Source organism: Ailuropoda melanoleuca, chromosome 1 (assembly GCF_002007445.2).
Source record: "Ailuropoda melanoleuca isolate Jingjing chromosome 1, ASM200744v2, whole genome shotgun sequence".
NCBI classification, from domain to species: domain Eukaryota; kingdom Metazoa; phylum Chordata; class Mammalia; order Carnivora; family Ursidae; genus Ailuropoda; species Ailuropoda melanoleuca.
In genome coordinates this window covers 2,503,863-2,531,827 of record NC_048218.1, presented here as the reverse complement: position 1 = coordinate 2,531,827, position 27,965 = coordinate 2,503,863, and the positions used below count along the sequence as shown (strand labels likewise).

The window sequence follows — 27,965 nt, the reverse complement described above, 5'->3', positions numbered from 1 at the left end:
GGGCGGCGGGCTGCGGCCGGGGATGGTCCAGCGGGCGCGAGGGCCCCCGCCATGCAGCTGGCCGAACTCCAGTTCGCCCAGCGGCTGGCGTCCCACGAGAAGGGCATCCGGGACCGGGCGGTGAAGAAGCTGCGCCAGTACATCAGCGTGAAGACGCAGAGGGAGACAGGTGGGCGCCCGGCGGTCAGCCGCGCCACATGGCGGCCGGGCCGGGGGAGCCGGGGGGAGCCGCCGCGCGCCTGTGTGCGTCCGCGCCGCGGGAACCGCTTCCCGCCGGGTGCAGCCCGCCGTGACGGTTGAGGGGCTGCCTAGTGTGCCCAAAGTCGCAGGGAGTGGGGACGCCGAGAGTGGGCCAGGCTGCCGGACCCTGAGCCCGGCCCTCGAATCACCACGCCAAGCCGAGTGTTTCTACTGTGCTTCACACGGATTCACGTGTTGTCTGGACTAACACCTTAGGTACAGGAGTGAGAGCAGAGAAGACAGAATCCCTACTTTGAAAGTTGCACTAGTAAGCCGGGGCAGGAGGTGGATAACTAAAATAGAGTTTTGTAAGTGCAGGAAGGGAAAGGAAAATCACGGGAAGAGGGAGCTCCTCTACATAGGCTGTTCCAGGAAGGCCTCTGGGGTGATGAAGGGTGCTAACAGAGGCGGGAGAGAGGAGTGGAGCGTGCCCTAGAAATGGCTGGAAGACCAGTTAAGGGAGAGAGGGTGAGGGTGTTAGGACTTAAAGCTGGAAGAGTGGGCAGTGGCCGTGTCACATTGGGCTTTGTAGTTTGTTTGCTGACTGCAGGATGCCAGTGAAGGATTTCGTGTACCCGATCCAGAACATGTTCTGTGAGCTCTTGAGGGTGTGCGCTCCAGTACGCCGTGGGGGTTGTGCTGTGCTTGGATAGTTTGATTGTTTACTGCTAATACTAATACCTTTAGAGTCTACTTGAAAGAACAGATGTTACCTACCCCTGTACTGGCTTTCTGGGTTTGATTTATTTTGAGGCGAAATCATAAAGGACTACCCAGGATAAAGAAAATACAGTTAGTCTGCTAGAAAGGAATGAAGACCAAATTGCTAACTTCAATTCTGCTAGGGCTCTCCCTGAGAGATTTCACTTACTGTCATGGTTTCAGGGATCCCAAGTCCACGGAAGGTTCCTAACCTGAAGTCGCCGGAGCAGACCTGGCCACTTTGAGCTCAGAGAGGCCTTATGGACAGGGCACTTCCGCCTTGGTGTCCCGTGGGCATCCCAGACTCAGATGCCCAAGAGTGATTCATTTTCCTGCCCCTGAAACCTGTTCTCTTCTGGTTCACCTCTGTCGCCGCCACTCAGAGTCTGGCCGGACACATGGTAACATCCTGGACTCCTCTTCCTGATCCTCTCCCCCACCCCTCATCTGTTCGTTGACTCTGGCCTCTACCCGTGTCATCTTCTGAGTTTTTCTGCCCTCCCTGAGCCCCCTTTATCTCATATAGACTCTGACTTTGCTTACTTCCTAACCAGTTCCTTAACTCCATTTGCCTCTCTTTTGAATCTGTCCTCCACAGACCAGCCCAGGGCATCTTCTAAAACTGTTCTGATCACATCACAGCCTTCCTGGATTTCCAGGTCTGCAGGCAACGGCCTGTCCTCCCTTTCCCTTCCCACCTCAGCACCTACATGACTTCTTCGTTTTGGTTCCTAGTGTACAATTTCTCTCGTCTCTGCCTTTGCCTCTCTTTTTCACTCCCAGCATTCAGTCCAACATCACTTCCTCCAAAGTGCCTTCCCTACTATCTTACACCACCCCTCCAGGATTCCAAAATAGCCAGTGTGTCTCTATCATGGCACTTAGCTACTTCTTCGTTATCTGTTACTGTATCATTCTTCCCCAAACAGTGTAAGCTTCCGTCTGGCTGCTTAGCAAGAAGTGGGAGCCCATCCAGGCGTATGCCGGCCTGCCTGTACACAAGAACAGAAGAAAGGCCAGATGCATTACATATGGGCTGAGATGGCCAGTCAGAGCTTGTTGCTCAAACCCCTTTGATGAGCAGGCCCAGGATCTGAGGGGACACGGGCATGAGGCCAGTGGGTGTACACCAGTGCTTCCAGGGTCCTGTCTGGTCAGCACCCATCACGCTGAGAGTGACTTATTTCGTATCTCTTGTTCACCACCACGTCCACATTGCGTGGAGTACGCTGGGCCTCTGGAAAAGGAACCGTATGGTGAACGTGGTAGACAGTGACCATGGGGCGGAATAAACAAGGCCGCCACCGCCACTGAGCCCCATCAACATGAAATACCAGTTGGGGAATAACTCAGTCTGACATGTGCGTCTCATTGACAGGCTCACAGTTTTGTGTTTTGTCATGTGCATAGTAAAGGAAACATGAAATCTTAGTCTTACTGACACAAAGAACTGCCCATCAGCAACATAAATAGCTGTGTGACTTTTTTTTTTTAGAGTGATCTTGGAGCACTTGGGTGGCTCAGTTAAGTATCTGACTCTTGATCTCAGCTCAGGTCTTGATCTTGGGGTCATAAGATCAAGCCCCGCGTTGGGCTCCATGCCTCGCATTTAATAAAAAATAAAAAAATAATCTCTACACCCAAAATGGGTCTCAAACTCACAACCCTGAGATCAAGAGTCAGATGCTCCACCAGCTAAGCCAGCCGGGCGCCCTGATAGCCCTGTGATTTTAAAAACAAATTGGAAATCTTTGTACTGCTTAAAGCAACTAAATGTTGCTCTGGTGTTTTAACTGTTGGTGCAGAGCACTCGCAGACTGATCGCTGTCCATGGTTTTAGTCACGAGAGCTCATTTGTAACTGTTCATTCCTTCGTTCGTGTCTTCAGCAAACAGAGCACCTCCTGTGTGCTGTTATTGTTCTTGGCACTGGAAATAGAGCAGTGAACAAAAGACAGAATTCCCTCCCCCCAGTTTTATTGATTCTGCAACTTTAAACATTTAACATCTGCAGAAATTGGGATGTATCTTAAAATCAATCTTGTGAGCATTTTATTTGCCCTTTGCTTTCATTTGGTGGCACATAAAAGAGCCGTGCATCTTAGGGCTGATGGGGTCTCAGATTCAGTAATGAGGGAAGTGTTTCTTCATGCTGTTATGTTTAGGGGTCTCTGGACCCCGTAGGTAGAATAAATGAGAGCTGTGGATGCTTTAACTGACCAGGTGTGGACTCACCCAGCCCTAAAATGATTCCTGAGTCATTTCATGCTAAGAGTAGCAGTCGGGTTTTCTCATTTCGCAACTTGTTGGAATTTACTCTGCCCACATCACATCTCACTGCGTGTTCGCCTCATTTGCTGTGAAATAACTAAACCTATATTGTTGTCAGAAACAGTGGCTTTGGTTTAAGAAAGTCAACCCCAAGAAGACAGGTCTGGGCTGAAACTCTTCAGATGAGTCCCTTACCCTCAGAGTGAAGAGAAATTAAATGATGAGCATTTCTCTGTTTTGCTTTAAATGCTTCAAAAACGGGTACTTTAGGCCTCCGGTTATGGAATGAATAAGTCATGGGATGAAAGGTACAGTGGGGAATACAGACAGTGATGATGGAACAGTGTCGTGTGGGTGACACATGGTAGCTGCGCTTGTGGTGAGCACCTGAAGCTGAGGTGACACTGTGTGTCAACTCTAAGTCCATTTTTTTAAAAAAATGAGAGGTTCAGTCAGTGGAGCATGGGATTCGATCTCGGGATCAAGAGTTTGAGGCCCACATTGGGGGTAGAGATTACTTAATAGATAAAAAGTTTTTTTTAAATGGTACCTTGTTTTGACCAGCTAAATTCCTGGGTGAAAACAAATGATTTTTATACATATATTGAAAGTACATGTATTAAAAGGAAAGGAGCTTCAGTAGCCTGCCGATGGAGAACATGAGACAGTCGTAATCCCTACCAATAGTGCTGAACAGTGCTTTACTCTTACAAGGTGCTGCGAGCGCGTGCTTTTAACTGTGATCCTAACCGTAAACTGTGCGTATATTGCAGGTGAGGGAACCGGCCCAAGGGCTAGCTGATGGTTTTCTAATATAGCACAGCCAATAATTAGTGAGCTGGGACCAAGCCACGGGTTTGTGACACTTTGCTGCCTCACATAGGAAGAAACAGAATATGTTTTCATGCCCGGCCCCCTTTCCAGCCTACTGTCTAGGGTCTGCTGTCACCCTGTGACTTTGTGGAAATCCACAGTGATGGAAGAGCATCACATAATCCTCTCTAGCATATCCTTCGCATCTTTGCCTACTACAGGGGTGGGTTAGCCACAGATACTTGGAGTTGGTGTGACACGCTGGTGTACTTAGAAGAACCATCTGGAGATAAATACACACTGTGCTATTTTTAAGTGAAAAAGGCCAGAGTATGGAATGCATAGCACGTGTAACGCTCTCTAGGTTCCACACACACAGCTGTGCGTCTGTGTGTTTCTGTACCATGTGTAAGCACTATGTCAGTGCACAGGAACCACCTAGAAAGATGCACAGCAGGCAGATGACAGTGGTCTCTCTGGGGTACAGGAGGTAGTAAACGAGGTACTTGTGATTGTGTCATTTTGTTGTCATATATGAATCTTTGCAATAAAACTTTTTATTGGTTAAGACTGTTTCTCAGTTACAACCTGACTGAACATCCATGCCACATTAGTTTTATTTACTTACTTATTTATCTATTTGAGAGCGAGAGAGCGTGTGTGCACACAAGCAGGCAAGCAGGGGGAGGAGCAGAGAGGGAGGCAGAAGGGATCTCAAGCAGATCCCACGACCTTGAGATCATGACCTGAGCCAAAACCGAGAGTCAGTCACTTAACCGATGGAGCCTCCAGGTGCCCCCAAGCCAAACTAGTTTGAAGGGGAAAACCAAAGCACAGCATCGTGGCAGAGCTCAACTGATGGTAGCAGGACTGTTTTTCTTCATTGCAAACTCTGCTCCCCTAGATTGCTTCCCTTCTCACACAGGCTCCCCAGCATGTGGCGAGGGGCCTGAGTGCAGGTGTAGACCATGTCCTCTCCATATCTGCTGGGAGAGAGCAGGAGCCTGAGATGGGCTCATCTGTCCAGCCCTGTGGCCAAGGGAATTCACGCGTTTTTGGCAGCAGCCCAGCTTGCTGGCTCCCCTTTCTGTGGGGTGAGCCCCACCCAGACCCCTGCCTCCCTCCCCAAGCCCTGCCTGGAGGGGATAACGGTCCAGCTGCTTGGCAGAGGCAGGGGCTGCCCGGCACCAGGCCTCATGCAGGCACCACTGTCATTCAGTCCTGTGCGCGCTCAAGTTTGCCGGGGTTCACGGTTTTCTAGTTTCGTTATGAAGGGTTTTCTACGCAGAAAGAAGAACGAAAACAGCCCATGGTAACACTTCAGTGACCTCATGCACTCCTTTTTTCCTTCTTTTTCTTAAGCGGACTCACTGCTCCACTTCAGCCACTGTTACTACCTGCCTGGTTTGTCCCGTGCGTCCACTTCTCCTCCCACTAATGTGTTGTGGAGCAAATCGCAGACATCTCCCCTCCGCACACCTCGCTGTGGGTCTCCAGACGACGAGGACTCTTTGTAACACAACCACAGTACCGTTACCACACCTGTTTAAAAGTCCTTCGTATGAAATAACTAATCTGCTGAGTTTTCCTGTCACCTTGTGAATTTTTCTGTGACACAGAATCCAAGCAGGAGCCAGCCACTGCACTCTGCAGCTCCTGTCCGCCTTTCCCTTGCAGTTTACTTGTTGCCGGAACTGGGTCACTTGCCCCGGGGAGTTCCCTGCATTCGGTGTTTTGCTGACTGTACCCCATGGTCTCAATTGGCATATTCCTCTGCCCCCGTGCTTCCCCGCGAACTGGTACTAACGGTTAGACTCTCCATGATGTCGGTTAGTTTTCATCTTTGTAAGAATACTTAGCAGGTGCTGCTGTGCTCTTCCTGTTGATGACAGCTGTCTCTGCAAGCTAAGATGTGACAGTGGAGGTCCGATTTATCCATCCTGAGTTCCTTGCCCTACCCACTAAATCACGATTGAATGTAACCAGAGGTCACTTTGACAAACTTCCTGTGATCCTGATTGCCGTTGTCTCAGTTCTGGGGTAATCTGTCACTCGCGCCATAGCTGTGCTAGCAGTCAGCAACACCCCCCCGCCACCGTGTGGCTTATTCATAACAAGGTGGGAGGGGTGGAGAAGCCAGTTCCCACGTTGTTGGCCCAACCCCTAAAGGAAATACATTTTAATAAACTTTACTCTAGTTTCTGGTATAGTGGTTTTAAGTGAGAAACTATCACAAAGGATCCAAATGCACCGTGACAAAACTGTTGATATTAGAAAGGTCTTCAGTAACTTGGAAGTCAATATCTACGTACCTTCAAAGGTATGCTCTCAACTCTGAGTGCACTAAACTTCAGCACGTCAAAGGGATCTGTTCACCACTTTTTAATTATCTTTTGGTGTATTGAAATCACACTGATTCCCGATATATATGTACTTGTTTGCATTCACCTAGTTTGTCCTTTGATACTCCAAAAGATTTTTCCTAGTATCTCCTAGTGTAGCATTAGTACAGACCGTTGGTAACACGCACCAAGACATGAGGGTTCTGTTTGTTCTCCATAGGTTTGGAAACTCCAAGAACGTACCCTTGCCTGATTTTTGAGATCCCTTATGTCACTCAGCAATCATTTCATGACACCGGGGATCTACCCGGGAACTAGAAGGCTGTGTGTGACTTGTGTCTTGGTCAGAGGTGGTGTAGGGCTTAAAAATGAGTCCAAACAAGGCTAACCAAGGTGACGTCACTTAAAATAAGGCAAACATTGCCCAGTTAATGAAAATTGCAACCAGGAGGGAAAGAGATAGGGGTATAGCCAAGTGTGACCTCTTGGCAGGATCCTTAAAAGGGTGTCTTTGCAAAAATACCCCAAACCCCTGCCATTTTCCCAGGGCCGGCTGCATGAGACTTAAGCAAACCCTCCGTTTTGTTTCATGAGAGCGGTGCGCGTGTCGGTGCGCCTGGGGCGGTGCGAGTGTTAGGCCGAGAGGAGCACGCAGAGGGAGCTCATTTCATAAACGACCACCTCACTAGTTAGCTCCTGTTGTGATGACATGCGCTTCCTCACGCTACTCAGAGAATGAGGGCGCACCACTACCACCTGCCCCATAAACAGTAACACCACTGAATCTGTATGTGTTTATTTTGTACCACAAGGAAGCGTATGCTTCAGCATAAAAGGACATTCTCAGGGGCACCTGGGTCGCTCAGTCTGTGAGGCATCTGCCTTCAGCTCAGGTCATGATCTCGGGGTCCTGAGTTCGAGCTCCTCCTCAGGATCCCTGCTCAGCGGGGAGTCTGCTTCTCCCTCCCCTTCTCCTCCTCCCCGCTTGTGCTCGTTCTCGCTCAAATAAATAAATAAAATCTTAAGAAGAAAAAAAAGGACATTTGTGGGTAAGAGAATGAAAACATTTGTGGTATTATTGTCCCTGCTCGCGTGGTGGTTCTAGACGCTGAGACAGGAAATGCAAGGACTCTAAGATGTTTGTGCTGTTTTGTCCCCTAGGAGGTTTCAGTCAAGAAGAACTTCTAAAAATATGGAAAGGGCTCTTCTATTGCATGTGGGTGCAGGATGAACCCCTCCTACAGGTAACATACAGTTCCTTTTGTCATATGACTGGGGTTTTTGGCCCAATGGATAAAAAGGGCTTGTTTTCTGCTGGGTCAGTCTCCCATGCACGTGAACAAATTATGAAGTCATGGCTCAGGGTTCAGTTGCTCACCTCTTGTCCATCTAGAGAGGGACACAGTGGCCAAGCAGTGAGGTTATCTCTTCAAATAATGAAGAATACACATAAAACAGAGATTTCGTATGTGTCTGTCATAGTTTCATAGGTTGGTTCCATGGAAGGTTTTACATATTTTAAAGTTTCTGTTTCATCTGTTATTATTGGTGATCAGTTGTGGCATGGCACTGGTCTAAGAGCCTATGAGCACTGGGCTCCGAGCCCACCTCTGCCGTGAGTTGAGTGGGTGCCAGGACTGGGCAGCCGCCTTGCTGGGGGTCAGGCTCTTTGTAGAGCAAGCAGTGGACCGGTCTCTGACACCCCAGCCTTAAAGTCCAGCAGAGACTTGGCACAGATGAGTATGTGCTTCTGGACCCATCTGCCAAGCACGCTGAGCCCGAGCACCAAAACCGTTTCTGAAAGTGATGCTCACTATTGACGGAGCTTTGCTGTGTGCGTAAGAGCAGACCTGCCTTTGTAGAGTGGAGGGCGAGCCTTGAGGAATGCTCCATGGAAGCCTGCGCTGCGTAAGCGTCGTAGACTTGTCTGTATTTTAGTGTGCGACTCTACCGCTTTCCCCAAGCCATGAAAGAGCAGGCTTTGATTTATTGCTTCCACCCCACTGAACATATTTTGAGTAGGACAGCAGGGCAAAATATTTTTAAGTTACGTTCAGAAGTAACAACCGACAGCTTTAGTGGAGGAAGAAAACAGATGAACAGGAGCATCATTTCCAGTCTGGGGGCTCATTTAAAATGGGCGAGGAAGACGTGAGCCCAGATGACGTGCAGGTCACACCAAGGAGGGCTGTTCTCATGTCACTCGTGAACAGGATTCTTGTGTGGACTCTCCCCAGGGCGGGTCTCTTCCTAGACCCAGACCCCCAAATTCTCCCCGCCAGTGAGCTTGCTGCGTTGTAGCAGGACTTGACTTCCTGTGGCCCTCTTGCGCTGGACAGAGTCTGGATGGGTGCCGTTCACCTTCGCTTCCTACTCCCACCCCCCACGGCAGCCTGGCTGTGAGCGAGCCGAGGCCAGACTGTGTTCCACACGTATCCCTGAGGAGAGACAGTCCCCGTATCTAATTTGGGGGCTTAGAATAGAACCTTCATTCAGTGATATACTTTTAAAGCCAAGAATGGACAGCTAGTTTACTTCTGTGGGTCATTTGAACTGAAACTAGGGATACTTCTCTAAACGTGTGGCGTGATGCTCAGAGGCATACCACGTTGGCACAACAGCCCACTGAGACGGGGGTGTCCCACTTGGTAAAACTGAAGCAGTGACGTAACAGGAGATGCAGACGCCAGCAGATGCTGTCCCGGCCGGTGCTGCCGTGTAATAACCCCGCTGTCTCTCCCCGACCCCGCCTTTGCAGGAGGAGCTAGCGAACACTATTTCCCAGCTCGTCCACGTTGTTAACAACTCAGAGGCCCGTAAGTCCTGATCTTTTCATGACTTTCAAAACTTCCTCGTTCATCGGCTTGCGTAACTTGCCTAGGAAACTAGGCGCTATTGTTTCTCCTTCCTTGAGGGTTTCCATTTTCCGGGGGCTTGTTGAACAAGCACATGGGGCTACCAGTGTGCACATGGCAGGCGACAGACCTTCCCCGTGAGAAGGCCGTGACCCCAAAAGAGGGCCAATAAAAGAGGCATCTCGTGCAGTATCGTGTGACCTGTCAAAGATTTTAAAAAAAAAAAATTAAAGTCTCCAGAGTCGGCACATTCTGAGTTGCTGAAGCACTCTCGGAGGCTGTGTGTGCTTGTGCCAGGGCTCGCTGGAGTCTCTGGCTGCCAGGCTGTCCTCCTGAAGACTGGAGCCATGTAAGGTCATCACTGGTAATAAACCGTAAAGTAAGCCCTCTTTCCCAAAAGAACAAACGCAGGGAGAAAATGAACTGTTCCCAACACGTTCAGGCTTTGATTCCTGACAAAGGAAGAGACAGACTGCAGACCTGGTTGTTGGTTCTGCTTAGCACACGTCAGAGCAGACCCTTCCCACTGGCTTAGGAACCCCAGCGCCCTTGTGTTTCAGCCGGGCCCCAGCCCACTCGTAATGAGCAGAATTCTACACGCGAAATATCGTCTAGGTTTTCACATCGCAAGGAGGAATTATGCAAAAAGAAGTAAAAGCAAACAGAAAAATTCGACAGTTATTTTTGGATGGAAAAGTGGTAGATTCATGGCTCAGAAGAGAAAAATAGAACATTTTGTTAGAGCTCAACCAGCTGACACAGAACATGAAGCAAGAAGCTGAGTCTCCGCGCGGACCGTCCAAGTGTTCGTCAGAGTGAACGCTTCGGAGCGGTCGTTAGGTGTAGGTGGGCAGACGGCCTGCAGACGTGGCTCAGAGAATTTCTGATTGTAGTAGAAACAAAGCTTTGAGGCGGATAAAGAAAAACGCTCCGTGGAGCGTCGTAGTTGGACATCAAGGTATTATCAGTCTTTTGTGGAAATGGAAAATAAATTACTGAGCAAGTTTAATTGTTGACTGAATTTTCTAGCTACTGAAAAAATTCTTGGAAAAAGTAAATCATAAATAATCCTAGTTTGTTTCCCTTTGTTACTTTCTTGCTTTATGGTAGTATTCAAAGCCTTTCGTTCACTGCAGAACACCTGTTCATTCAGACCTTTTGGCAAACCATGAATCGAGAGTGGAAGGGGATAGACCGGCTGCGCCTGGGCAAATACTATATGGTAAGACCCGAGCGCCTTTCCCGCGTTTGCTTCGGAAGCCTGTGAAGGGCACGGTGTTGAGCTGCTTCAGAGCAGTGGGAAGGTTTATCTGGGAAGCAGAGCGAGCCCCAGGCTCAGTGTGGCGGCGGGTAATGTGATCGTGCGACAGCATTCGCATATGTTCTCTCGCAGCCGTTGTGAGTTTGGGGATCCTTAGTGAGCACTTTCTGATGGAAAGTTCACTGTGATGACGGTGACTGCACTGTGCAAATGCAGGCTGTACCAATTCCACTGGCCTCTTCATTCTGCTAACTGATGGACATTTCTTACTTTCCCTTTTGTAACAAAAGTTGTCTCTCTCTAGCTGATCCGTTTGGTCCTGAGGCAGTCCTTTGAAGTTCTGAAGCGACATGGCTGGGAAGAAAGGTCAGTAAAGTATTGGGGCAAGCATTTGGTGGCTTTAAAACTTTTAAAGTGGGGTATCTGGGGGGCTCAGTCGGTTAAGCATCTGCCTTCAGCTTGGGTCATGATCCCAGAGTCCTGGGGTTGAGACCTACATTAGGCTCTCTGCTCAGTGGAAGCCTGCTTCTCCCCCCCTCTGCTTTCTCCCTCTGCTGTCTCCCTCTGCTCTCTCAAATTAATTAATTAATCAATTAATCTTTTAAAGTGATAGTGTGTTTTTCAAGCGTTTCAAGTAGCGAGCTGAGCTTAGTTGCCTGATGTCTGCCTTCCTGTGTGCCGACTCCTGTGGGAAGCAGAACGTCCTTACTCGTGAAGAGCTCGGAGCCCAGTAGAGGCTCCTGAAGGAGTTGAGCCCGCGTGAAGCATTTATACCCATTCCAGGGATTGCTCTTCTCCTTGGAGAATGCGCTCAGCCTTGCACTGTTGCGCAGCGTAGCAAGAGAACAAACGTGACTGTTTTCTTGTGGGGAAGAGCAAAGCGTTGGCGTGCTGTAGTTTACAGAACCGTGTGTGTTGTTTTCTTCAGCCGAATCAAGCTTTTCCTCGATGTCTTGATGAAAGAAATCCTGCATCCTGAGAGCCAGTCTCCAAATGGAGTGAAATTCCACTTCATCGATATTTATCTGGATGAACTGTCCAAAGTGGGAGGGAAAGAGGTAAGAAACAGTGGGACACCGGGCCGGCAGTGTCATGAGACCACAGCCAACCTGACCAGGACTCTGGCTCTCTGTGCAGTCCCAGAGCTATGAGCGGCATAAATGGCCTCAACTTGTCTTTTGACAAATTCTTCCCCATCTGGGAATGTGTCCTAAGCAGCTACTGGAACACATGAACAAAGATTGTGCACTAAGGATGTTCCTGGATGTCTTACAATTGAAAGCAACTTATGTACTCCAGTAATAACATAAGAACATGGTCACGGTATTGATTTTTTTAAAAGCTGTAGGGGAAAAAAGCAGCAGGCAGAGCTGTGCTCGTGGACGCCTTTCTCGAATGTATATTTATCCATGAGGAGACAGTGTGGGAAAGGAGACATGTTAGCTTGCATGTGATTATCTGAATTTGGGACTATCAGCAATTTTTACTTGTTTATTTTTACACATTTTTTTAACAGGTGTTCTGCAGTGAACACTTTTGTTTTAATTAAAAGGAAGTAGAAATACGTTTTTACAAACTGGTTTGTCTTACAGTTTCCGACAACATCTGTATAGAACTGTCTATAGAGCAGGGAACGCAGAGCAGCACAGATTGGTGGGCTGGGTTCTCTGGTCATCGCACATTGATGCTCAGGGGGCTGGAAGGTGGCCATGACCTTTAGCCTGGCTCTGAGCATCTGGGGAGTTCATGCGGAGTGCGTTTTGGGTGTCGACAGAAGTGTTTTCCTGATCCAACCTGTGTGAAAAATGCAAATGGCTCCTTTTTCTAGGACAAATCAAAAAAATTGTTTCTATTCTGTTTCTAAATTTCAGCTTTTGGCAGATCAGAATCTCAAGTTTATTGATCCATTCTGCAAAATTGCTGCCAAGACTAAGGAGTAAGTGAGTCCCGTGTTTGTTTTTGCCGCTTCATTTGGTACTTAATTGTGGGTAATGGTGTTAAAATTGTTGGGAGGCTCGAGGCAAGATGCCTGTGATGGCATCCAAAGCCCAGAACAGCTGTCTGAATTTCCATTAGCAAGATGTATGACCCTTAGAGTCATACCTGGGCTCTGCTGGCTTGACCCCAGACATTCCAGGAGTCACGCCCTCCCACAGCCACAGTTCGTCTGCCTTTACCACGCGGCTGCCCGCTGGTTCCGCACCGCTGCAGCTGGCTGGCATGGGAGCGCTGCAGGCCAGGGGATGGGTCATGGCAGGCACTCTGGAGGCTGCAGTGGGCCGAGCGCGAAGCACCCCGCCACAGCCACTAAATGACCAGGCCATCTGTTGTCCTCACCTTCTCTCTGTTGTGCTTCCACTCTCAGCCAGACGTTGGTGCAGACTATAGCGAGGGGTGTTCTTGAAGTCATCGTAGACCAGTCTCCTTTCGGACCCGAAGAGACCCTCGAGGAACGGAAAACTCAAGTGGGTGAGAGCGAGTTTTCCGAAGAAGAGATGCCTGAAAACGAGGCGGCGTGGAGAAGGCCAGCCAGTAAAAAGAAGCCGGGTGAGACGATTCCCTTGAACAGTCTGTCTGTTTACATAAAGTTCTCATCAACTGAACACTTTTTAATGCATTCGTTGGAGTCTCACTGATACAACCTAAGAGTTTGTCGAAGGGGGCCATTCTGTGGGCCCCCCCCCACCGGGAAGGGAGGCCCAGGTGCACTGACACACATGGCTGTGCACCTGGGAGCCCCCCACGCCCACGCCTCCTCCCAGCGTCACATGAGCGCCCCCAGGGTTTCACGTTGTCATTGCTCTTGCTTTGGCTTTTGTTTGTTTCTGTTGTTTCGGGTTTTTTGCCGTTTAAACATGCTAACGTGGACTTGCTTCTGCAAGACGGTCGTGGGTGCTCACGCTGCGAACGTTCCGTAGTTCTGCCTCCTCGCCTCCAGGGCGAGTAACAGCCGCTGGGGCTGCTGCCGCTGGGGCCAGTCCTAGTCCTCAGGGGCTGCCTGTGGAGCCCGCGTGTCAAGGTGCGGGTGCTTCCGACTCCGGCAGTGCTTGACAGCATCTCAGGGTAAACGGTCCGGTCAGGATATGCCTGTGCTTTTGAAATGCTGTATAGACATTAAAAAGGCGAGATTTCAAAAACCAACGGCCAGAGGCAATGTAAACATTTTTTTAATAACGGGACACAAAACTATGTACAAGGAGCCCAGTTTGGTACGTGCCCTTAAAAATCTGGAAAGATCCCAAAATGTCAGTCATTGGCCACATGTGGCAGAGTTATGGGTGTCTTCTGCTTTCTTTGTACTTTTGTCTGTTCTAAACTTTCTACAGCAATCAGGTATTTTAATCAGAAAAACAATTATTAAAAAAAAGAAAACTTTTAATCTTAAATTCAGTGTAGGTGACAGGATTAACCGACTGACCTTGAGCAGGTGTCCTGCGGTCTCGGGGGTTGTCCCCTGCTCCTCCTGCTCACCAGGTCTCTGTCTGAACTAGACACCTCTCCCGGCTCCAGGTGTCCTGCTTGTTGCCTGGGACCTGAGCACGCAGGGCCCTGTTCGTCTTCTCCAGGCTGTGCCCGGAGACGCTGCCACTAACAAGCTGCTAGGATTTGACAAGTTGTGAGTTTTCCTTAGTGAATATTATCTGCTTCTTCATGGGCGCTGGTTTGTTAACCGTTAGGAGTTGCATTGGTATTAATTCGCATCTGTGAGCAGTTAGTGTATTGTATAGATTTTTACCACAGCCTCAAATTTACCTGAAGCTGGGGACAGACTCCTGAGTGCGCTCTGTTTCCGCATGCGGGGCCTCCCGCCTAGGGGCTCCTGCCCCCGCCGCCAGGGTTCACAGGAAGACAGAGCGCACCAGAGGGCACTGAGGGCTGCAGAGGGTTTGTCTGTGACGTCATCAAAAGGCAAAATGTGTCATTTCTCCGGGACTTCCTTTAACAAGCCTTCTTTGGGAGATGACAGATGTGTTTGTGGGGTGTCTGTGAAGAGACAGACAGTGGCTGCTCTGCGCGTAGTTGTTGCCATGTGTTTGAAGAGCTCTGTCTCTGGGTGTGTTTTTATAGCGCTGGGCAAGCAGCACTCCAGAAAGGACGGGGTCCACGACAACGGAGAGAGAGGCGGTGGGCGCCTAGAGGACGCTGGGCCCCTGCTCCAGGTTGGTAGAACGTAGGTTTGTTGTGCAGTGGCCTGGCTGAGTGGGAATTAGGGTCAGAGCTCATTATCCCCAGGGCCCAAGCATGCAGTCGTCCTTAATCCCTTCGCTCGCTGACGTCATCTTCCTTACATTGAGCTTACTGGGGGCAAATTTAAATGGGACAGAATTTTGAAAGATGTTGGTATTCACTCTGGCTTGAACTGTTAGGATCGTTCCCTTCCCTGCAACAAAGGCAGCTCGGTGCTTTTCCAGTGAAGGTTACTGTGTTACCAAGAGCAAGTTGGAAGTCTAGATTCAGTTTACAAAGCAGCACACCAGGCAAATTTTATGTGGTGTGTTTTACCACAATTTTTTTTTTTAAAGATTTTATTTATTTATGTGACAGAGAGACAGCCAGCGAGAGAGGGAACACAAGCAGGGGGAGTGGGAGAGGAAGAAGCAGGCTCCCAGCGGAGGAGCCCGATGTGGGACTCGATCCCAGAACGCCAGGATCACGCCCTGAGCGAAGGCAGATGCTTTAACGACTGCACCACCCAGGCGCCCCTACCACAATTTTTTTTTAAAGAAAGAATAAATAGAACAGAGGAAGATCAGCATTCCCCAAAAATAAGTAGAACAGATTTTTCAAAGATGGCATTTAACCTTTTGGTCACTGAGTCTTAGCACTCACCTGTTAAGACCATCCTGCTGCTGAAGGCACCCAGAATCCCACACTGCTGGCTTCTGTCACCAGTGGAAGTGACTTTCTAAGTCAGGGTGTGGTTTGCCTGCGGGTTTATGTTTTGTTGCTCTTCTCGCACAGTTCGACTACAAGGCTGTTGCTGACCGACTCCTGGAAATCACCAACAAGAAGAACATCCCTCCCTTCAACAGGAAGCGTCTCTCCAAACTCATCAAAAAGTAAGTGACCAGTGGGCGCGGTCTGCTGACTGTCACCCGTGTTTGCGCAGCTCGCGGTGGACGGTGCGTCCCCTCCACCCTTACCTCTGCCGGCCTTCATCACGTCTAGCCATAGCATGCAATGTGCCCATGTCAGCTGAAAGGTTTCGGGGAACAGCCACTCCCCTGCCAGCACATCGACGCCTCACGTGCCCCTGCACTCAGCTCCTGTAGCCGCCTCCTAGTGGTGCAAAGAGAAGTCGATCGGTGATGGCTGCGTTCGTAGAGCCAGAGATGGCGGTGTAAGGGTGCCACTCAGGTGTGGCCGAGGTCGCTCAGCTCCCGTCGCAGTGATGCCAGAGTGTGGCCATACCAGGAATTCAGTACGGAGCAGCACCGTGGCTTCTCGTGGTTGGCGACAAGGAACAGCCGAGGTGGACTGCCCGCTGTATAAGCAGGCGCTGCTCTGAGCACTGGACATAAATTAGTTCATGCTAAGAAAAGCCCTGCAGGAGGGCTTCTGTCGTTTCCCTGCCTCACAAACAGCTCGGCCAGGGCACGGGGCTTGCCCGACGTCCCAGCTGGCGGGTGGCGGGGCTGGACTCACACCCGCTGTCTGCTCCCCCAGAGCTCTGCCCCCCACCCAGCACACAGCCCCCACACTTCCTTTTTGTTCTAACCCCGGCACTGCATGGAACATCTTCTCGACGAGGTGAACGAGAGGACAGTGGGACATAAGCAGAGATAGAAGCTGCTTCAGCCTTGAGACGGAAGTTTGAATTTCTTCTGTGTCAGTGAACCAAGATGGAATCTCTAGATCGCCGCGTCCTTGAGGGCGCTGGCCTTAACTGAGGGCAATTTGTCCTTCACTTCAGGCCTTTGCATCCCACCACCTTTAGCCTCCCCTTCCAGAAGGAAAAAAGTGAGCTAACACACCCAGGAAGCACAGCTTAAAAGTTGTGTGCATGTGTTTTCAGAAGACAGAAAGAAGGACTTTCTTCAGGGGCTTTTGTTCTCTGTTTCAGATTCCAGGATCTCTCCGAAGGTGAGGAACTCTGAGGATTACAGCGGGTGATGTTACATGAAACCTGGGCCCCACTGAGGCACTTACAGCAAATATTGCAAAAGAGGATTGAGAGACGTTGGGAACATGAATAGTGGCCTTTACCTGTGCAGGCCGTCCGCTGGGCAGAGCTCGGGGGGCCAGCGTGCAGGGCCTCCCGTCCCAGGGACCCAAGCCAGGGTGGCACGGGCGGTCATTGTCCTTTTGACAGGAAGGATTTCTGTTGGTCTAGGAAGGTTCTGGTTTGATTCTTTAGGAAAAAGAGTTGACCTCTTAGACTCCCTTTCCTTTGCTGCCATGGTCAGTTGTGCCCCTGGGGGAGCTGTTGTCCGTAGCCGGTGACACGTGAGCGAGCGTGCCCGGGGAGCGGCTGAGCCCCAGGGGCCGCGCTGTCAGGGTGTCCCCACGGTGCGGTTCCTGCATCTGCAGCAGGTGTGGGTTGGGGAGGTTGTGAGAAGCGGGGGTGAGGACGCAGGGCCAGGGTGGAGGATCTTCCTGTGTGAGGTGGGGCCAGTCTCAGAAAGCCGACACATGCGGCTCATGTCCAGCAGGCAGTCTGTCTCAGCTCAGTTTTGCGGAGGAGGCTTCTGCTGACGAGGACGAGCAAGCCCTCAGCCGAGGGAAGCATAAGAAGAAAGGGAATAAACTAGAGAAGACGGAGCTGGAGAAAGAGACAGGTGAGCCACGAAGCTCGGCGGACAAGGCCGGGCGCAGGGCTGCCTGGGTCAGGGTGGGGCCACGGCGCCCGCTCCTGTGGCTCAAGAGGAAAGACGCTGACTGTGTGATTTTCGGGGCACCTACGGGCTCCCTGAACGAAAAGCCCGTGTTACTCCTGGGGCGCCTGCGGGGGCAGCGGGTGTAGGTGCGGTGACCAGGGGACACACGGCGGTCTGGGCCAGCTGGGCCCCGGGGAGCCCGGCGCCCTGCCCCGTGCCCGGCCCTTGTACACGGGCTGGGGCGTCTTTCCAGGAAACAGGTTCGCTCTTGCGGAGGAAGAGGAGAGCGACGCCAGCGTTCAGAAGAGGAAACGGAAGAGGAAGAAGAACCACCTGCAGCCTGAGCGTGTGCGGTCGGGGGCCGAAGCCGGGCCCCCGCAGCAGAACGGGGCTGCCGAGCCCGGAGCAGGCAGGGCCCCCACGCCGGAGCGCGGCCCCGCGCACAGCCGGAGGAAACGGCCCCGCAGGAGGAGCCCCAGGGCGCGGGACGGGAGCGGCGGCCGCGCCACCACCGCCCCTGGAGGACGTGGCGCCCGGGGACACCTGCCCCGCGCGCTCTCCCGCAGCCAGCGGCGCCCCCGTCCCGAAGCGGAAGCGGAAGCTCGGGGCCCTTCCGGTGAACGGCAGCGGCCCCCCCACGCTGGCCTGGCCCCCGCCCCTGGGCCCGGGCGGGAGGCTGAAGAGAAGGAAGGGGGAGCCCGGCAGCCCGAGCGCGTCCAGCCAGAAAGCCGCCCTCTTGAAGAAGAGGAAGAGGACGAAGGAGGCGCCGCTGGGCCGGGCTCTGGTGAGGCAGCTGGCCCCAATCCGCGGGGCGGCGGGGGGGACGGGCCCGCAGGGAACGGCCAAGACCCAGACCCCGGACCATGCCCCACCAGGCTGCGTCCTCGGAGGCCGCGGAAGGGCCAGCACCGAGCTGGGAGCAGTGTCCCCTGGCCAAGGGCGCTGCTGCCCGGCTGTTGACACGGGCGCGCGGGCGTCTCCGGCACACCCTGTTCTCGGGCTCCATCAACTCCCAGCCAACCTTTGGCCCTTTTGGGGCTGATTCTCTTTTTTCCTTTTTTTTTTTTTATTTTTTTATTTTTTTTTTTTATTTAACGGAAAGCCTGCCTGTGCTTACCCGGCTAGAGCCTGTGTAAATGAGGAGCCAGGCTCTGGAGCTGCTTTCCATGTCCTTCATGGGGCCCTACCAGTAACCGCAAACCGTTCCGCCTTGACGCGAGGCCGGGGTCGTTACAAGACTTGTGACCCGCAGGGCTGCCGGTATTTCTTCCCCGGCCCTTCCCACACAGGCTTGCTGACCGCGTCCAGCTCGCGCAGGGCAGGCACTGCGCTGCGGCGCTCGGTGTGCGTAACGGGCCCCACAGTGCGCTCGGCTCAGTGCTGATCCCGGGCTAACGGTGTCTCTGACAAGGTAGCTGAACCAGTTTGTGGTCAGAAGGCCCAACTGGGGGAGCACACGGAAGTCTCCCCTGGGCTCCCGGAAGCCTGTTCTCACCGTAGATCTTCCCTGAGCATCTCTGTCGTGGGTACCACTGTCCCTCGGCCCTCTAGGCACCATTCATTGGTGCTCTTTCTTTGCTGAGAATATCAGGGAAGTCTCCGAGTCGCAATTCTCGGGCTCTGGCAGTCTTCCTTGGCACTGGAACTATTGCTAAAGAAGCCGCAGGGTCAAGGAAGGTTTTCCTCTCAGAAGGGGTCCTTCCTGTGTCTCTGCTGTGGGCGAAGGTGCGGGGAGAGAGGCCCCCCGGTCTCCCCTCGTTTGCGGCATCGTGGGGTCTGCTGAGGAAGGCAGCAGTTTCCAAGCTAGGAACGCCAAGACCTTGCAGAAACCAGCAGTGTGATGTCCGCTTCATTGGGCCTCCAGACCCCCCGGGGACCCCAGACTCGAGCAGGGGCCTCGCTGGGGATGGCAGTAGGTTGTAAAATTGTAAAACACCCAGCGAGGGTTCTTTATCTGCCAGTAACTGATCTGCAGGTCCTAACTAGGACCTCGTGCTTGCTCCTTCATACCAGACTTCTCAGTGGAAGGTGAGGTCTCTGATCGGAAATGAGAAAATGAGTTACTATGTAACAGGTGCTCTTTGAAAGGCAGAAATCTTCAGAGGAGCTAAGTTGGAAAATAGATAAAGATGGGTTCTTGTGGCTGAACAGCTAGGAAACCTTTGGCCATGCGGGCCCGGGGCCGGGTAGAAAAAGACCCGTGTGTGCCTGGAGTTCGCACCTGCCAATTCGAGAGCTGTGTGTCATCCGATGTAGGAAGTGGGTGTGGGGTGTCCAAGCTGGAGACGCTGAGTCTCTCTCCCACGCATGACCTCTCCTCTCGTCCCCTCCCTCACGCAGGAAGGCGGGGACGCTTTCAGCCCTTCGAAGAAGCAGCAGCTGAGGCCAGAGAATGACTTTGTGAAGTTTGACACCCCCTTCTTACCAAAGCCACTGTTCTTCAGAAGAGCCAAGAGCAGTGCCCCTGCCGCCTCTGCGCCCCGTGCCGTGCAGGTATGTGAGCTCAGCCCCACGGGCTGCTGCCCCCCACCCCCCTGCAGCCACACAGCCCGTTCCTGTCTGAGAGCCACGCACCCAGGCACGTGCGCTGGGCCTCGGGCCCCATCGCTGCCCTCCTGAGCCCGGGTGTGCCGTGCTGGGGGTCCCCAGGACCGCAGTGGCCCTGGGGCTCTGGTCTCCACCTGGTGGCTCGGGCTCATCTCTCAGCTATCTGGGACGGCCTGAGAGATCAGTCCAAGGGGGTTGCAGGTGTGTTGGGTGATGCCTTGTATTAGAATTTCTGGGAACAGGGAAGACCTGGAGGAGGAAGGACAGCAGGGGTCCCTGCTCAGGATATTGGGGGGGGGAGCAGCACAGTCACGGTCACGGTGGTAGGACAGGGTGGCGGCTGCTCCCAGAAGGATGTGTCAGGGCCATGGTGAAGCACATAGCCAGGTCCGCTAGGTGCCTTTGGGTGGTGTGGAGCAAGGTGCAGACCAAAGCCGCGTGGTCCGGGTGCTCCTGGGCTGGCCCTGCCAGGAGGCGCACAGAGCGGTGACTGTTTCGGGGAAGGAGGAGGTGCTGTTTCAGTACCTGCTTGAACTAGCAGAGGGGCAACTGCCTGTGTTAACTATACACACGTCCGGTGTTTCCGCAACACCTGCCAGTGACTCCACAGATAGAAGACAAGTTCCTCTTCTAAACCGTTTATGGTCTTAAAGCACAAATGGTGTGGGTGGAATTATAAGGTTCACTAGAAATGGGGGTGCTTCATCATGCAAAGTGGGCCCGCGGGCAGGAATCTTTCAAATAGAAAACAGCTTAGATAATTCTCACGAATTATTAGAACATCTAGATCTGTTATGCGTGAAGCGTTGGGAAGCGTGTGCTGCCCGTCGAAGCCAGAGTCCATCCCTGGTGTGTGTGAAACTGTAAAACTCAAAGTGAATGGGGGTCCTTGCAGCTCTGAAATGCCGAGCTTTTTCTTGTCAGCTGGGAGGTTCCGACACCACTCTGTGCCCTGCTTTCCTCCCCTGGATGCAACACGTGGCTGCCGTGTGGCCAGAGACACTAGGCCCAGGGCTGGCGTGTCCTGATGGAGGGTTTCCCGGGGACAGCGTGGTCGCCTGGCCAAGCGTCTCCACCACTGCTGTCTCACTCCCTTTGCTGTTCTGCCTTTACAGCGAGACAAGACGCCATCCAGCTCCAAAAAAGTCACCTTCGGGCTGAACAGAAACATGACCGCGGGTGAGTGTGGGAGATGGAGCCCCCGATCCGTTCCCAAGTCAGAAGTCTAGCCACCAAGCTGTTGGTGGGGTGGCCAGGGTCAGGTGCTTCTGGAAGGAGCCTGTCTGGTAGAAGATGTGGGGAAAAGCCATTTCTTCGAGCTTACCCTCGCAGAACGCTTGAGGCTCTCCTGCCTGGGGATGACTGATGGTCCCCAGTCATGGCTGCCTCTGCTAACATTTGGAGCCGTGTGTCCAGGAGGAGACGGGAGAAGAGAGATATTCTCGTCTCGTCTGGTTGTGTTTATGTTGGTGCCGTTCGCTTGTTTTGTTTTGTTAATGGTAACCAAACTCTTTAAAGGATGCAATGCGGGGTGCCTGGGTGGCACAGCGGTTAAGCGTCTGCCTTAGGCTCAGGGTGTGATCCCAGTGCTATGGGATCGAGCCCCACATCAGGCTCCTCTGCTATGAGCCTGCTTCTTCCTCTCCCACTCCCCCTGCTTGTGTTCCCTCTCTCGCTGGCTGTCTCTATCTCTGTCAAATAAATAAATAAAATCTTTTAAAAAATAAATAAATAAAGGATGCAATGCATTTAAGACCTGACTTTTCATAGGGCCCACAAGTAAATGTGAGTCTGCGCACGCACGTGCGTTGGGGAGGGACCATCTGAGGGGCCCCTGGGCTTGCGAGGCCTTGTTTCGGGAGCTGGAGACAGCGGGAGTAGATCAGCTGGAAAGAGTGGCTCTTCCCACAGCCACTCGAGCCTTCGGTTCATCCGTGTTCCCTGAGTGCCCCTGACCCCGAGTCCCTCTTGACAGAACCTGACCCACCCGGCATCCCCTCCCATGCCATCTGTGGACATTGGTTCATTCATTCCTCTGAAACAGGATGCAGACTCCATTTCCTCCAAAAGCTCTGGGCCTGCTCTCCACAGGGCCCCGTGACAGGGCTGCCCTGCTGGGGTGTGCGGCCCGGCTCCCGTGGGGGACAGTGCTTGGCTGGGTGGACGGGTCGGAAGTGCTCCACCGTTAACGTGTGGCCTTGCTTTCATCTGGGGCAGAATTCAAGAAGACGGACAAGAGTATCCTGGTCAGTCCCACGGGCCCCTCCCGGGTGGCCTTCAACCCCGAGCAGAGGCCCCTCCATGGAGTGCTAAAGACGCCCACGAGCTCGCCTACCAGCAGCCCCCTGGGGACCAAGAAGCTGCTGACCGCCACGCCGAAGAGAAGGCCGACGGCTGCGGACTTCTTCTAGAGTAGCAGCAGGGTCCTTTTAAAGACTGTGTGTACAAATATTCTATAAATTATAACTTTAAGAAGGTGGGGCCTTTTTTATTGTTTTATAAATCCCATAAATTGTATAAACAAGGTCTGAGCGGGAGCTGCTGCTTTTCCATCCCTTCTCTGGGGGCTGTGGGCATCTTGCTGAAGGTTTTGCTACAAACGCCGTTGGTGCATGAGCTGTCCGGGGCCTCGTGTTTGCGGGTGACTTTTGTGACCCCCACCAAGGTGGGAGCCGAGCGCAGTGACCATCCGTCACGTGGCCTGACGCTGTCGGCGCCGTGAGCCGGCCTCGCCCGCAGACGGCAGAGCTCGGGCGCTCAGCACTGCGCAGGCCGTGCCAAACTGGCTTCCGGTGGCTTTCGGTCTTCGCCAAGCACGCAGGGCCTTCCTCCCCTGTTCCCCGGGTGCCTGGCAGTTTGTGCCGGGGAGATGTGTGTAACCGGATCAGCAATACAGTGGTAGCTTCTCTCCCCTGGGCCTGCAGGAGGGGCGGGGAGAGAAGAGCCTCCACCCTCCGGACGCCTCTTTCCTCCCCTGGGCCTTGTTTCATTCCCGTGTTCCTACCTCTCAGGCCAGCCCAAAGTGTCTTGACCGGTGAGCGCCACTCGGCTCTCACCCGAGACTGTGAGCACGCTCCTTCCTCCGGGTCCTGTGCTCCGGTTGCGCTTCTTACCTGCATGTAAGCCTTTGAGCCAGCCGAAGAGACTGGCTTTCCCGGAAGCAGCTTTCCCGGCTCGGACGGAAATCCCTGTCCTCAGAGGAGTGGCGGCAGCGTTGGAAAGGCTGAGCCCTGCTGGAAGGCGGAGCTCGGCAGCCTTCAGGAATTGTTCGCGCGCACGTACGTGTTTGTCCGTAGCTACCTTTATCTGAAGTACTGACGCTTGCACTCGAGATTTTTACAGACCTCCGACCTCAGTTCATTACAGATGTGCGTGGCAGGCTCTCCGACTTCCGCTGGGGGAGCAGGGACGGACTGTGGGGAAGCCGCATCCGTCCCTCGAGCCTGAGTGACCGCTGCAAGGCAGATTCAGAAATCAGGTGGTCACCTAAGGAGAGCCACTGGCCCCCAGCTCCTGTTTGAGTTTACGAAGTAACTAATCACCTCAAGAAGAGGTACGAAACTCGGGGGTCTGTCGTTTGGGCACCGGGGTGCTCAGTGCTGCCCCTGGTCCGCTCTCTGCTCAGGGGACTTCGGGCCTCCTGGGAGTGAAAGCTGCCTCCCCCTTCCTGCCTCTGCCCCACGCAGGCCCCCAGCGTTGCCTCTGGGACCGACCATTGCTTCGTGTGACAAGGGAGGTCCACTGGGATGGCAGGGCTGTGTTGATGTGACTTCGGTTTCTTAATCACGTCATCAGGGTGGGGCTCTGCAAATACGTTGCCATGAGGTCAGGCAGGCCCGGCCGGTGCAGGGTGGGGACCGGCTGAGAAGGAAGTATGAACCTTGTCCTTTGCCTGCTCTGTAATAAAGTTTTGTCCTAATTAATCCATGAGATAAGACATAATTCACATTGAGCTGTCAGATAGACCCTGTAACGAGAAGTCTTAGGTCCGAGATGCCGTGGTGGTGTTTCCATGGGGCTTTCGTGCTCCATTCGGTAAAATGCTTAAAACCACTTTCAAAACCAAATCTGATCATGGGAGAAGATTAGATTGGAATATTCCAATACTTTTAACTTTTTGTTTAAAAAAAAGTGTTTCATTATCCTTGGCCATATTATTTTTCTAACGGTTTTTATTTTAGCTTTAAAGATGGGCCATGCAGTCCAGCGGGCTTGAGATATTTTAGCAAAAGACATCCGAGGGCACGGGCGGGTGGATGCAGGGACCTCCCTTCACACACACACACACACACACACACACACACACACACACACTCACGGCGCCCGTCTGCTGCTCAGACGCCCAGCCGAGCGTCCAGGAGAAGCACCTGCTGGCAAGGCTGCGCCTCCGGATTCGGGTCCAGGAGTGACCACGGTTCCCTCCCTCCTTCTCTAAATCTGTCCTAACTTACTCCATTTTGCGGGTAAGTTCAGTGGGTTTACTGTGGCTTATTTTTAATGCCTAAATTTTGGCAAAAAAGGCAGAAAACTTTTTTTTTAATTCTCATTACACAACAAGAATGTGTTGCGCAAAGAAAATGTATTTAGAATACTGGTTTTCTATTCGGCGCATGTTATGTTCCTAGGCAAAGTTGCTAAGGGGACTTGGAAGTGCAGAACTGGAAATCCTTTACATTAATGCTGGTGATCTTACAGTATTTTGTAGAATGGTCATCTTCCCCCCGACCCCGTGTGTCTGGTTGGTTTTGTACAATTTGGTACTACACTTTATAAATGCATAAACCTTTCTAACTCCCTATTTACCTGAAAGCACAAAGGAGGGTCAGGGAAATCGGGAAGTGCTTGTTAGTTTTGGAAAGGACATGAAAAGGAACCTGTCTTTTGATCTGTGTGTTTTCTCTACATTTCCCTGACTCCGCTGGCAAGAACCGTGTGTTTACGATCAGTCTGTACTCCTGTCTACAGAGTGTGTCCGTTGCATCAAAGCCAAGTCCAATAAACAAAACCTGTCTTTGCACTCACGTTTGTACTTGATGTTGGCTGTCCGTGTGCATGGAAGTAGGCTTCTGGGGAACGACGGGAAGGCAGGGAGTCGGCGGATGCTGACATCAGCCCTGCGCGCCTGACAACAGGCTCTTCAGGGCCCTGTCCCTCTGCACGCCCCTACCCAGAGCCAGCAAGGGGCTGCTGGGCATGGCTCCTGGAGAGGTTCCCGCAGAAACACCACTACCGGGCCTGACGCCTCTGCTCTGCGAGCCTCGCCTCTGAGCGTGAGCAGAGAGGTGCCCGTGTCCCAGGGGGAGACGCCCAGCTCCCTCCCAGAGACATGGCTGCCACTTGCGTGGTGAGGCCACATCCTCCCGGCGACCACCTGCTCTCCTGCTGGGGACCAGCGACGCACTCTGCAGCGGGCAGGTAGGCAGGAGACAGGCGCTGTGCCTTTTACCTTTATCCGCACCTGTTCCCGAAAAAACTTCCTCTGCTGTGGTCTAGATCCCAAACCAGTTCCGCAGAGGGTGTAAGGGTGTAAGCCCTAACATAACCCGAATACCAGTACAGCCTGTCCCCGCCATCTGTCGTCCCGACCCGACCCCAAGTCTCCACACCACATCCTCGTGCCTTCGTCTGCTCCTTCAACAGTGGCCAGTTGAGTTCCGGGCTCTTGCTTTTCTAAGACGCAGCGCAAGTGTCAGCTGGGGCTTGCACCCTACACATCGGTGGGAGTGCAAACGCCCAGAAGGATCTCCAAGGCCCCCCGGGCCCATAACCTCTGCCTGGTTCTTGTTCTCCCTTCGCCCCAAATGGAGGCACAGGGCCTTCCGCCCACACCCGCCCTGTCCTAAGATGCTGTGGGCATCAGGGAGCAAACCTGCTCCCTGGGGCTTGGGGTCAGGAGTCCCATCCCTCGTCCACTGCAGACCTAGAACTGTGCACATCAGTTTAAAGACTGGTCCGTCACAGGCTTTGTCCCCATTTCCATGCCCGGACTCAGCTCCCGGTGGGCACCTGCTCTCTCGCAGTCCATGACGGGCTCAGCTCCGTCCCCGCGTTCCCATTCGAGTTCAGTGTGTGCGGCAGAAAACCATCGCCCTGGCAGGAGCCACGCCCGTTAGCAGGCAGGTTGCGCAGCAGCTGTTTCCCCTCCACATCCTGACAGGATACCCCACCGGTTCCACGCCAGCCCTCCGTCCAGCCGCACTTGCTGAGCCCCTGCCGTGGTCAGGCACTGTCTGTGCTCTGTGCTACGGGGACGGTCCGCGGGATCCTGGCCCTGCCGGAGGGGACTGGACGGAAAGACAGGTGAAGTCAGAGCTCTGGAGAGGAGAGCGGGGAGCACACGTGGGGCTGGTGCTGTCTCGTGAGGAATAAACCCCTCCCCTGCTACGTCTGGCCAATCTTGTACAGATTGGTACCAGACTTTACACTCCTAAGTTTCTACAGAATTTAACAAAAGTTCAATCTGGAAGCAGTGCTGCTTGTACTAAGTGTTGGAAAGACCATTAAATGGAATCCATGGTTTCATTTGTGTATGTTTCTTCCTTAATTTACCTGACTCTGCTGGCAAGGACTGTTTACGAGATGGTAGCATTTGAACAGAGGCCCAAAGAGATTAAAAAGTGAGCCATATGGGTGTCTGGAGAAGATATTGCAGAAGGAGCAGCACATACAAAGGCCCTGTGGCAGGTACATGTTCAGTGAAGTCTAAGAACAGTGAGGAGGTGGGACTTCCGGAAAGGTAGTGTGACGTGCTGAGGGACGCGATCCCAGGTGGGACCTCTGATAACGCTGTTTAGAATCAGCAACAACAACCATTCCAAGTCTCTGGAGATTGATCAAAGGGCTTACAACAAATTGAGAGGCGTTTATTCAATAAAATTACCACAGCGGCTGGGTGAGGATGGTGGGAGGGAGGCTGTGACAGCTGGGGGCTGTGGCCACGGGGAAACTCTTGGTGGGTGGGCAGCCATCTCCCTGGGGAGGGAGCCCACAGGGGTCCAGAGGCTGGAGAAGGGCCGTGTGGGTGCCGGAGGATGCTCGTAGAGCTCGCACAGAGCAGGACTCTGTGACTTGGAGCACACGCCTGTCTCCATCCCAGGGGGTGTGGGAGCCCCCCCCATGCCCTCTCTCCTGCTGGGGCCCTGCGCTCACCTGCCACCGTGTCTAGCCCCCATGGCTTCCGGAAGGGAAATCCTCCCACGAGTCCCTGTCCCCGGCGAGGAGGTCGGACTTCAGAAGGCAGTGACTCATGAGGGAGCCGCAGGGGCCATGGTTTGCCCCTGGCAGCGCGGACCCCGGCCAGACCCACGGAAGCAGCTCCACGGCTCCCCAGGGCGGCGGGATTCGCGCAGGCGGGAGGCAGAAACCTGCAGCCTTCGGCCGGGCCTTGACCCCGAGCGGGGCTCAGCAGACAGCCGCTAACGGAACTGAGTCCAGGCACAAAACCCCAAACGCGGGGGGCTGGTGCTCGGCTCTGCCTGCACGCGCTCGGGCTGGAGGAGCTCCCCGGCAGCCGCTCGGCCTGGGCTGTCTTTCAGGAGCCGCCGACTGGACGGGGACGGATGGGGACAGGGGCCGTGTTTGAGTCATGTTTTCCGCCTGAAGCCTCTCCAAGTGCGTTAGGAACAACCGGCCACTGTAGCCCCAAACGCTCCGGCCCACCTTGCCGAAGAATGACGGTCTTCCGTGTAACCGCGGCCACGCCACACCAAAGGAGGTCTCACACGAGGTCACGCTCAGCAGCCCCCCAGGTGCTCCCCGTACACTTCCGACCGGGAGCTAGTCCGCCACACGCTGCGTTTGCCTACTGCGGCTTCAAGCTTCTCTTTCTAGAACATCTCCGGACACTGCATCTTTGAGGAGTGTGCCTGACCTTGACCCCTGACCCCATGCGTGCCCTGTGAGTGTGGGGGAGGGGGATGGCCCGGCAGGGGTGGAGCACTCTCCCCGGAGCCGGAGCCGGCTCCAGCCCTCTCAGGAAGCCGGTGCAGAGAGGGCTTCTTTTCAGCTCCGGGAGGGGACGACTGCTGCCCGGCCCGGAGTCNGTGCCCTGTGAGTGTGGGGGAGGGGGATGGCCCGGCAGGGGTGGAGCACTCTCCCCGGAGCCGGCTCCAGCCTTC

General features: G+C 53.3%; 1 protein-coding gene across 1 annotated transcript; it reads left to right on the top strand.

Annotated features, from left to right (window-relative positions):
* On the top strand, positions 1-24,865 carry RRP1B (ribosomal RNA processing 1B; the record flags this gene model as incomplete). The annotated part of the gene is given in 17 exon segments (XM_034653597.1): positions 1-169; positions 7,529-7,611; positions 9,126-9,183; positions 10,359-10,444; positions 10,788-10,849; positions 11,412-11,541; positions 12,355-12,419; positions 12,849-13,030; positions 14,552-14,643; positions 15,446-15,543; positions 16,548-16,567; positions 17,134-17,262; positions 17,555-17,829; positions 17,831-18,085; positions 19,642-19,794; positions 20,964-21,027; positions 22,066-24,865. Coding segments are annotated over 17 exon segments (2,115 nt in total), but the record flags the coding sequence as incomplete, so codon positions are not given.
* Positions 24,866-27,965: the final 3,100 nt, after the last annotated feature.